Source organism: Limulus polyphemus, unplaced genomic scaffold, assembly GCF_000517525.1.
Source record: "Limulus polyphemus unplaced genomic scaffold, Limulus_polyphemus-2.1.2 Scaffold671, whole genome shotgun sequence".
Classification (NCBI taxonomy): Eukaryota; Metazoa; Arthropoda; class Merostomata; order Xiphosura; family Limulidae; genus Limulus; species Limulus polyphemus.
This window is the reverse complement of record NW_013666281.1, coordinates 274,869-287,098: the sequence shown is the minus strand read 5'-3', so window position 1 is coordinate 287,098 and position 12,230 is coordinate 274,869. Positions and strand designations below refer to the sequence as shown.

General features: G+C 30.9%; 1 protein-coding gene across 2 annotated transcripts; it reads left to right on the top strand.

Annotated features, from left to right (window-relative positions):
- The first annotated feature begins 1,344 nt into the window (after positions 1 to 1,344).
- LOC106459868 (probable malonyl-CoA-acyl carrier protein transacylase, mitochondrial) lies at positions 1,345 to 11,594 on the top strand. Of its 2 annotated transcripts, none has more exons than XM_022386427.1 (5): positions 1,345 to 2,292; positions 3,909 to 4,121; positions 7,641 to 7,728; positions 8,967 to 9,172; positions 11,129 to 11,594. In XM_022386427.1, exons 2-5 carry the CDS (start codon positions 3,927 to 3,929, stop codon positions 11,522 to 11,524), a joined length of 885 nt encoding a protein of 294 aa, XP_022242135.1. In that variant the 5' UTR covers positions 1,345 to 2,292; positions 3,909 to 3,926; the 3' UTR covers positions 11,525 to 11,594. The 2 variants fall into 2 exon arrangements, with proteins under 2 accessions (XP_022242135.1, XP_013774994.1); XM_013919540.2 differs by having other exon boundaries at positions 1,348 to 2,292; positions 8,955 to 9,172.
- The last annotated feature ends 636 nt before the right edge of the window (positions 11,595 to 12,230 follow it).

Sequence of the window (12,230 nt, the reverse complement as noted above, 5' to 3'; positions counted from 1 at the left end):
ACCTGTATCGCTGAAGTTCCTCGGAAAGGATTTATACCGGAAATTAACAAACGACCAGATACGCAACAGTATCTCAGCCTTTCCCATAGCTTCTGAATCTGACAATCAATGTTTACTGTTAAAGCTGATTTACTTTCTATATACTACGGTTTGTGTGCCCACAGGATGTGTAGTTTCTCAGTTTCTTGTCTAGTCCACCTCAGTACCCTAAATATTTTTGTCTAGCTCACCTCAACCCTCTCATTGAGAAGGGGTTGAAACCGCCTTGGTTATTGGGTCCCAAATGACTACTCTGCGGGAAATCCGTGTAACAGGGAATACCACACGCCATTGAAACATACAAACAAGGGCTCGTTCTTTGTTGAAATGATTTGGTATTGAACGAATGGTCCTGTGCAATAATTAACAGAAAACAAAAGTTGGATATCAAATGATATTTTTACACACCTTATTTGAAATTCGTAGTATATAACTTAAACTAAGTTATGAGCAACAAGGGACTTGCAAATTTACCCTTGGGAAAGGTAAAAATGTTAACCCCAATTTTTTTTTTTATGAAGTCGTCAAATCCATTTTTATAACACCTATAAAGTTCTGGCTTCCAATGGCAACTCATTTCATAAGTTAGTCACCATGTTAGAAAACTAAATCTGTCTTAACTGAAGTGCAGAGTGTATTTTCCAAGTTTTAAACATCAGTCCTCTTCCTATTATTTTCAGAATGTATTACAAAGAAATCAATCTTTTATCGAATTGATCCCAAGTATAATCTTGTTAGCTTCAATAAGATCACATCTTATCTTTCTTTTCTGAAGAGAAAATAAAATGAGTCATCTTAACCAATCCTCATAAGATTACCCTTCGTCCCTGAAACCACGCTGTTCGTCCTCCTCAGAACCCTTTCAAAAGTCCTTTATTATACACAAATACCATAAAATGCATCCAATATTCTAATCGAGGCCTTAGGGGAAAGTATAAAAACAATCTTCAGTATAACACGAAGTTTATCACAAATGTTAAGGCTATTGTATTTTCAGTTGCTAAAAAAATGTACTTTGCTATTTGGTATACTTTAAGAATTCGATTTGATCTAAATTTCTTACACAGTTTTATTTGAAAAGTGTTTGGCGAAACTAACCTGAATAATGAAAAACCGAGATGTTGACATTTATATATATGCTTTAAATTCTGAAATTTATAGTTCTTTTAATTACAAATACGGTAAAACTGTATTTTTTTTTTATCATTGTCACTATAACAGGAGATGTTTGTAGTTTGACCAATTTTAGTTTTTAAAATAATAATAATTGAAATGACTCCTAGCTGGCTAGCGACATCTATTCAGTCATGTTGGTTGATAATGATAGTTGTTTTGGTAGTTAAATATATGTTTTATAAATTATAGTAAACGTTCGTGAATGTATTTAATAATTATACATACAATTTATAAAAGTGGGAAATTAAAATGGGAAATTTTTTAGGTGTGTAGGATAATAAAGTACCTGATGGCACTGACGAAGAATTTGAATAATTAACTATAAGCATAATATAAAGTTTAAGATCCTTAGCGAAACAGTATACCATACTTAGTGTAACTGTAAGGCAATACTTTTATATTTAACCTCACTAGAGTTTAAAAATTGAATATTAATCATTATAACTTAAGTAAGGGTGAGTGGTAGGGTAAGATTTTTTAGGATATGAGAAAATATAACATGATTTTCAAGAAAGCTAAATCGGTTCTGAGCGGAGTTAGATATATTTTTAACAATAGAATTTTTGAAAGGTCTCTATTAACTGGTAACCGTTTAGTTGATATATCATTGCATTTACAATCATGTGCTTGGAATGCTACTGGTAGTATAAAAATTCCCTATCATGTGTGTACCAGTACCAGGTCTACTTTTAATAACTATTTACGAATCAATGACCTTAAGGGAAATCGGAGTTTTTCAAAAATACAAAGTAATCAAGTGTGGAGAGCAGACTTACCAGTAGCTGATAGCAATTACAGGTGTTCATTTTTTTGTAATCAAGCAAACAAATCCTCAAGCAACACGTCTTCAGGTAATATAAAAAATAATCCTGGATACAAGTTTAGTGAATTGGTAAAAAAGAGAATGTTGAAAACCTATTATTGAATGCTGCAACATTGTCAGATACTGATAATAGGGATGAGTGGAGTTCACCTGTTTACCCTGTAAAGGCTGATCCCCGAAGAGACCAGGCTTCTCATTCTATACGTCCAACAGTAGATCCAAAGGAAACCAGTATTATTTTATTTCCTGGGCAGGTAGGCATATACAACAATATCACTATCTGTTTGAAAAGTGTAGTATACTAATTTGTAGATAAAAACATTGAAGTAATTTTAACTCCTCTATTAACATAAATTCATTTAAAAAGTAAGAAAACATAACGGTAGGTTCATTAATGGTTTTCCTTTTTATATTAGTTAAAAAAAACACAGGCATTCTTTGTTATTATTGCATAGTCTTTTAACACATGCCATATGAGCCAGCCCGGCATATTGCTGTGTGTATCCAAAAGTCATTCCTGAAAAGTTTGGGCTGTTTTAATTAGACAAAAAGATAACATTTGGCACTATTTTTGAGGTCTCGGTTGCTAGACCTGACCCAAGATCATGAGAGCGAACATAGAGAAATTAACTTATAAATGTAAAGTAAAATGATGTAGCAATGAAACATGATTGAAATGTTCTAGAAGTTGTTGTGAATGTGAAATTTGATGGTTTAAGTGTAGCAATTAAGCTAAACTGTGGGCCCAGGTTGGATGAGGGAAGAGCTTATTTGTAGTTATCCCAATAGATTTGACATACCAGCTTTATCAGAAATTTGTAGATTGATTACTGCATTGACAGCAAAGCATAAAAAAAAAAATGGGCACATTAGTATTGTTATCTTCAAAAAGGGAGATTGGAATCATATATAAGAAATCATTAGTTTCAACATTCTGTGAAACTAATAGCACAACAAATGCAGTATAGAAGTTAAAGCAGATGCATTGTAAGATGACTTCTCTCATGATACTCAAATTAAAAATGTCATTTCTGCAATGAAGTGTAAATATAAGAAGGATGGTATAATGCCCAGTATGGTATCACCATATAGATTTCATCATGTCATTTAACATTTAGTTTCTTTTCCATTTTAAAAGTTGTACTGAGCTTCATTCATTAAGACCTGTCAAAATAACCCTATATCAGTGGTTTCCAGAATGACCCCCTGTTACCATCTTAGGCTCAGTACTAAAACACGTTTGGCTGGCTTGTGCAACAGTTTTTAAAAGAAAATTACTGACAGCAGTGGTAATTGAAAACTATAGATATAAAATAATTGTTGTTTTTAAGATAAAATTTAATCTAACAATAAATAAATGAGTACTTCATCCTAATTTTTGCCACTTACATATTGTATAAATGCAGTTTATTTGCACATTGGATATACATAAACATTCATTAGTTTAATTTCAAATTTTTAGCAAAAGTAACATGTATTTTAGCATAAGTTTTTTGTAGAGTAGTATTAAATATTTAGGAGATACTTGATATAGACAGCTGTCAGTAGATATTGAAACAGTAGTTGAATTTGGATTTTTACAGGGGTGTAGAAATTTTGTAGAGACCATTGTCTAAAAAGATATATTTAATGTTTGCATATGTCTTGTTTCATATGCTAAAATATTAAAGCTTCAGTTGGTTTGTAAAAAATTGCTTTATTTTGGTTTTTGAATTATATTAGCTTACAAACAGATTCTATGTATTCTGTACCCATTTAAAGAGAAACTTACACTAGTGCATTAAAAGTACAGTATTACAAATAATACTTTGATGAATCAAAATAATGAAGCTATATGTATAACAACATACAATGTATATGTGTGTTTCAGGGTTCACAGTTTGTTGGTATGGGACATAACCTTCTAAAGTTTCCCAACGTGCAAGAAATGTTCAAGCTTGCTAGTGAAATACTTGGCTATGACCTACTGAAATTGTGTTTGGAGGGTCCAAAATCTGAACTTGACAAAACTCGTCACTCTCAAGCAGCTGTTCTTGTAACATCTTTAGCAGCAGTGGAAAAACTAAAAGATGAAAGGCCTTTGGTAAGCTGTGTGTACATGTACATAACATGATATTCTTTATCTTTTAATGTCATATTTAGGTTACTTGACCGATGCACAGTAGAGAAAACTGCTCAGAATGATGTTTTTGTTGAATGAATAAATTTATAAAAATGTGCAAGGTGAAAACCAGCCATTTGTAATAGTGTTGGCATCCTTTGTCCTCAAACAGTTAAAATACCAGCTTTGTAAAAATCTAACCATTACCTTATTCCATAATGTATAAATAAAGAAATTAAAGGTAAATTCAATAAAAAACACTAGTATTACAGGAAAATAATGCATAGTGAAGGCAAGTTAAGGAAAGCCAAAAAAAAAGGAAATTAAGTTATAAAGAAGAGCAGTTGTATTTGAAATGTTGCCCAGAATAACCTTACTTAGGGGCACTATTAGTGTATTAATTACTGGTAACAAGCTTATTGTTGTTGTGGTGAATAATATTTCTATAGCATTTCTAGAAACGAAGAAATTTTTTCAATGTTAATGAGGACAAGTTTGAGGAATATTTACCCAGATTAGAATATATAAACATTAATTGTTCCCTTTTTCAATTAGCTTTTAGTTAATTGTTTTGCTAGGTAGTAGATAGGTGTAGTAGGAAATCTCCTTAATTCCATCATGCATGTCACTAGCTAGATGATGTAATTAGTAGGAATCTCATTAATCTATTCATGCATGTCACTAACAAGATGATGGTATTAGTAGGAATCTCATTAATCTATTCATGCATGTCACTAACAAGATGATGGGATTATTAGGAATCTCATTAATCTATTCATGCATGTCACTAACTAGATGATGGGATTATTAGGAATCTCATTGATCTATTCATGCATGTTACTAACAAGATGATGTGATTAGTAGGAATCTCATTAATCTGTTCATGCATGTCACTAACAAGATGATGGGATTAGTAGGAATCTCGTTAATCTATTCATGCATGTCATTAATGAGATGATAATTATTTTAAACAGTAAGGGTATCCTACTGTTTAAACAGTGCTTTCTAATCATTAATTCTGATCCTATATAACAAGTTGACTAGAAGAACAGTGTTAAACATTATTGCCTCAATATATTTGTGTTTATATAAACCTCACAAACTCTATCCCTAGAACTAAGCTCACACCTGTTAACTCTGTATTTAACAGCAAGTAAAAAAAAATTAAATAAAAGGTTGAACAATTTTTATTTAAAGAAGGATGACATTTTGAGCTAGAGCTCTTTGTCAGATCATACAGTTTACACATGTCTATCAGCAAGTAACTTTGATTGGGAAACAACCTTGAATGTAAATCTTGTAAATCATTAGTTAGTGGAATTGTTCTGAACACTAAAGGAATTTCTAATTTATTGATAGCTTACTTAGAAAGGTGGCTAAATTATAATTTTGGGATGTTCCGAAATAATGACTGATATTTTTTTCTGTTCTAAAACATAAATTTGAAAGCTATGTTAAACTGTATTAAACTATAGTAAACTGTATGAACTGATGAAAAGCGCTAGCTCAAAATGTCATCCTTCTTTAAATAGAAATATACAAAAACTTTGTGATTATTCAACCTATTTAATTTTGATATTTACATCGCCTATGTGGTTTTAACTATATTTGTCTTTTTATAACAGTACGTATACACAAGCTACACATAATTAAAAGCAATAATCTAAAATCTGAGCTTCCTACTTTCTTGATTTGCTGATATCAATAAATTTGTGAAACCCACCAGAGAGCCCCACCCCATCTCTCTCTCTCTGACATTCATGATTGTTTGCTAATCAACCTTACTTGCCGATAGACATGTATATAACCAATAGAAAGTGTAGATTCTCTTTACATACATCTTTCAAGTCACTGTTTAGTTTTCATGATGTAAATCATTAGTTAGTGGAATTGTTCTGAACATTAAAGGAATTTTTAACTTATTGATAGCTTACTTAGAAAGATTGGTAAATTATAGTTTTGGGACGTTCTGTTATAATGACTGATATTTTTTTCTGTTCTAAAACATAAATTTGAAAGCTTCATTAATTATTTTTGGACACTCAAACTTGTGAGACTCAACTGGGCTTACAGAAGAACATCTAAAATTTTTAATCAAAAGAGTCAAGTATGCAGTGAGTGCTAAAAATCCTTGTTTTAATGTATATATTTTTTATTTATTGCTATATGTCTTTTAGCAAAGTAACTAAAATGTGAAAATTAGAAATTCTCAGTTTAACATTTTCAAAACTGCTTTAAAATTTCACAAGCTTGAACAGAATGTGACACACAACACTCACATGTGTTGTTAATTTTAACTAATCACTTTTACTGTGATATATTGCTTCTGACAAAGGATTATGTGAATAAAACTATAAAATTGAAAAGACACTGGAATTATGCAAATGAAATATGAAAACTGTAAGATGAAAAGAAGTATTTTTATTCTTAACATGAAAATCACTCAGACTAACATACTTCTAATGTTACTAAAAACTTGCCAAATTTCATGAAGATACACTTATATAATTCATACATATGATGTATAGCTTCATAGATATAGAGTTAGTCAATTTTACCAAACCTGTGAACAGATTGTTAATTAAAGATAGCATTTTCTTCCCCACATGCAATTGTTTCTCCATAAAAACATGTATGATTATTGGTTTATTCAAGTTTAAGAGTGAACAAGTGTCATTCACTTGTGTAATGACCAGTAAAACAATTAGTTGTCATTCAGTGACTGACAGTGTTTTTTCTTAGCAGAAAAGTTGCAGTAATACAACACTTACAAATTCTCTGATTAGTTATAGTTCATAAGACTTATTATAATCTGACTGAGTTTCAAGCAATAGTCAATCTAAAATTGTACATTCTCAAGTGTCTTGCTTATACAGGTGTCAGTTATCTTTTCTTTATTGTATGCATGCTTTTACTTGATATCAGACAAAAATATTACAACTCAGCATGGGATAATTATTGGATATTGATGAAACATTTATAACTTATTTACATAAGAGTACCATTTCTAAATTTGTGGTCCACAAGCTCCATTCAAATTGTGCTTTCTTTTCTGCAAGATTATGGAAAAGAAGAGGCAAGATAGTGTATAGATCCCATTGTGTTGTGCTAAAATAAAAAAAAAATTCAGATGTCTGCAAACAAAAAATTTTGAGAATAACTGACATTGAGTGAAAAGCTGACTTACAGGCAATTATAGCAATGCTTATTTATGTATAACAACCAACCAATTCACATGACAAAGAAAAGACCTCACCACCACACATTATCAGTCTGGCTATAATAGTTCAATCAGTCCAAACATCGTCACACTTGGCCAACTCTCAGTTTTTTTTGCTTACTGACACAACCAATATTTCTTTGCTTCATTTACTTCTATCTTCATTTCAATGTCACATCAGGTTTGGAAGTTTTATTGAAATTAATCGTATATTATGGTTATACAATGTATAACATGTAAAAAATGCTTTCAGTTAATGCATATATGCTTTAAATGTTTAGGCTGTAGAAAATTGTGTGGCAACAGCAGGATTTAGTGTTGGTGAATTTACAGCACTGACTTTTGCTGGAGCACTTTCATTTGAAGAAGGTGAGTAGTTTTAAATTTGAAGCTTTTGTATTTTATTTTAGTGTCTACTGAAACATAGATGCTTGTACAATGTATGGTTTTATTTTCCAGTATATCTACTATATAAAGCAAAGTGTTTCAGAAAAACAAATACTTGGTCATATGTATCTGTCATTTCATATCTGTTCCTTGTACGTTTCCGCATTTCTTGATCAATCAGCACCAAACTCGATATAGGATGACATGAGGAAGGTCATGAAGGGGATGAGGGTTGGACCCCCTCCATCTTTCTTATAAATAAATGTTAGTATGTGTGTGTATCTGTTCCTTATATATTTCTACATTTCTTGATCAATCAATGATACAGGATGACATAAGGAAGGTCATAAGGGGGGTGGAACCCCCATCTAAATTTGGAAAAACTACCAAATCAGCACAACTTTGTACCTTTTTGTATTTTTATTGCACTTTTAATGTTTGTTATGTTAAGAACAAAAATATCACAATTTCCTATCCTTTGTTACAAATGAGTTTTTATTTCATCTGTCCAATGAAAGGGTACTCCAGCTAGTTACTTATACAGGTAGATGTGTCATTCTTACTATGACCTTGGTTATTATACAAATTAAACATACCTAAGCAATTTCTGGTTCTCTAATGTTATGCTGAAAATATTTTATATATACTTAAGTTTTACCCTAAAGTATTGTTCACTTATTTTGATAAATGAATTAGTTTTTAGACATTTTGTTTTAGTTAACCATGAAAATACTATTGTTTTGACTTTATAATTTATTTATGCAAGTTAGTATAAAAATCATTTATTGTTTGTTCTATTGCTTGCCATATTTCCAGGTAAATCTAAATTCAAAATAATCACATGACAAAATCAAATATTGAAATATTTGATATCCAAAGCTAGGCTACCATGTTGCATACTTACGTTTCAATTTTAGAAAATAAAGATGTAAAACAAAAATTAACATAATTCTTGTACGTTAAGAAATATTATAAATACTACAAGATCATAAATTTTTTAATATCTCAAATTTATTTTTTGAGAGTAACTACTAAAAATAATAAAAACATTTTACTTATTCAATATGATAGTTTTCTGACAGAAGACAGTTTATTTCTAAGCTGAAATATGTTCAAATGCCATTTCTTTATTCTGACCAAATGTTGTAAATCACAATATATCAAGATATGCTATTACTCAAACCTTATCTTACTTATGAAAATTAAAGCTGTTCGATTAGTCAAGATTCGAGGAGAAGCTATGCAGGCAGCATCTGAACTAACTCCTAGTGGAATGATGACAGTGTTTTACAGACCAGATGCAAAGATCAACTTTGCATGTCATGCAGCCGAAGAATGGTGCATAAGAAAAGGTCTTCAAGATCCTGTTTGTAAAGTGGCTAATTTTCTATTTCCTCACTGTAAAGTCATTGCTGGTAATGAGGAGGTAAACAATACTCTTGATACATTAAAATATGATCTTTAAAAGTTTAGCTTTCCAGTACAGCAAGTTTTGTGTTTACACACATTTTTATTAATTAAACGTAACATTTTTATAAATCTTTTCAAATATCAAGGAGCCTTGATAATAATTCAAAACAATCAAAAGGTACTTTAGATGTTTACTTTGAAAATTTTAGTAGCTTTTTAATTGAAATCAGTGAAATGCAATGCAAGCCAAACTGAAAAACTATCAGCAATTACTTTTAGTTTGAAATTGTATATCGAAGACTGTAAAGTTCTGTTAATTTTATTATCCACAAAATTTGTGAATGTAACATAAAAGGACATCAATGGACCTTTTTGTCCATCTAGGCTGTCCTATATGCTAAATTAAACCCTAAAACAAACACCATCAGCCAGCTATTATCATTCATATACTTATCAAGATTTCCTTTAACCTCCTTTATATTAATTGCACCCCTACATCCGAAGGCAACCCATTCCAGAGGTCAACCACTCTGTTAGAAAAATTAAGCTGTCTTTGCTGAAGATGCCTTCTTTCCCCAAAATGTATATTTGTGTCTCCTAGTTTTACCATTCTCACCATTAGATACAAAAAAAAAGAGGATGCATCATGACTTACCAATAGCTTTAACAAACTTAAACACCTCAATCTGATCCCCTCTAACTCTTCTTTTTTCTCAAGAAAAATCAAGTTCAGATATCTTAACCTATCCCATATGACAACATTTCCATGTCAGCTATTATCGTTGGAGCCCACCACTGAACCCTTTCCAAAAAATTCAATGTCATTTCTAAGATAAGGAGCCCAAAATTGAACACACTACTCTGCATGTGGCTTAAACAGTGACCAATACAATGACATTATAAACTCTTTAAACTTGTATTCAATATTTTTGTAGATACTATATAAATTACTATTTGCCTTGCCACTAGCAACAGTACATTGCTTGGATGACTTAAGAGACTGGCTAAACAGAACATGAAGATCTGTTAAGGTTATTCTCATCAAAATTATACTCATATTTCAAATTGTTATATCCCATATGCATTACCTTGCATTTATTAAGATTTAAAGCTAGCTGCTATTTATTCATCCAACACATCAAATAATCCAAACCCAGTATCATCCTCCTTAAAGCCAGCAACACCCAATTTATATAATCTATTGACCATTTTTTCATCTATATCATTGATGCAACTAAAAAAAAAAACAAAAGGTCCTAACAGTGAGCTGAGGTACCACACTCATGACACTAATCCAGTTTCACTGATCTCCATTTATAACAAACCTCTGCTTTCTTCCAGCTAGCCAGTTTTATATACATTGAGCCAATCTATCCCCACACACCTACAGAGATAACTATTTTAGCAAGCTACTCATGTGGCATCACATTAAATGCCTTCTTAAAAACCCAGGCATATCACATTCACACCTGATTCCTCATTTACATAAGTAATAACTTCTTCAAAGAATGTCAAAAGATTAGTATGGAAAGGCTTTTCCATAGTGAAACCACACTGACTATCCAACAAAAATTTAAGCTTTATTAAATGATTTTGCAAGATATCTTTTATCAGACTTTCAAAACTTTTCCCACCACTGACACAAAACTAAAAGATCTATAATTACTAGGATAATTTTTATTACCTTCCTACAAAAGAAGAAACATTAACAAACTTCCATTCTTCTATCACCTGCTCACTATTCTGTAGTTTGCTTTTATAAATGTATTTCTGCACTTAAACTAGAAAGGTAATGAATAATGTATAGCAAGTTTTGAGCAGGTAGGCTCAGAAAAATTTTATTATTAAAATAAAATGTAGAAGTTATCATAATGTAAAATCAATGAATAAAAACAAATCAAAAATAAACCTTTCTTTATTCTAGTGTGAAATTTACCCATAAACAACTAAAGTTTTGCGTTTGTTTATTTAGGCTTTGAAATTTATTGAAATGAATGCTGAGGATTTTGGAATACGTAGGATAAAACATCTTGCTGTAAGTGGTGCTTTTCACACCAACTTGATGAAACCAGCTCAGCTTGTGTTAAAAGAAGCTCTAAAGCAGTGTAAAATTAACCCACCTCTCATTTCTGTTCACTCTAATGTTGATGGAAAGCATTATCGAAATGCGGATATTATTTGTAAGAACTTATCAAAACAGCTTTGCTCTCCAGTAAAATGGGAACAGATCATGCATATCATATACGAGCGTCCTTCAACAACATCATTTCCTCGTACATTTGAGTGTGGTCCTGGACAGTCCTTAAGAACAATATTAAAAATGGTAAATGCTAAAGCATGGGATACTTCTTTTCTTGTTGGAGTCTAAGATTTTTTTATCTGCATCATTATAGTTTGACAAAGTAAAACAAAATGTACAAAATAAATGTTTGGCTTATTATGGTGTATTTGTTTTTCTTCATTTTCAAAGACAAAGCTACACAACAGGCCATCTGTGCTGTTCCCAACAGTAATGAAACCTGACCTTAATTGTAATAAATAAATCATCAGACTTTCTGACAAGCTACCAGGAGTATGAAAACTTTCTAACTGGAACTCTTCATGTAAAACTAGTGTAACAGGCAGCATACAAGATGTTTTTTATGTGAAAAATATATATTAAAATCAAAGTAGTGACAATGTCATAAGTTCATTTTTTTAACAGTGTACTTGTTGAAATGTAATATTCCTCAAATGTATTAAGATAGAATTGAAGAAAATATGAAACTGTTGAGCACCATGGAGTCGACTCTTAGAAAAATAATCACAGTCACACTGTTACATTGAACTAATGAATTTTTGCAGAGCTCAAATTATTGAGAATTTTGCTTATACATAATAAAATACTTATTTTGGTTTTCATTAATGAAATTTATTATTAACCATTAAGTTTGAGTTGAAATATTTAAATTTCATAAAGAGAAAACAGAAAGAGCAATTGTAAGAAACATAAGTTGTATTATAAACTGTGTAAACAAATTATGTATTACACAATTAAAAGTAGTATTAGATTTATGAAGTTTATGGCACGATAA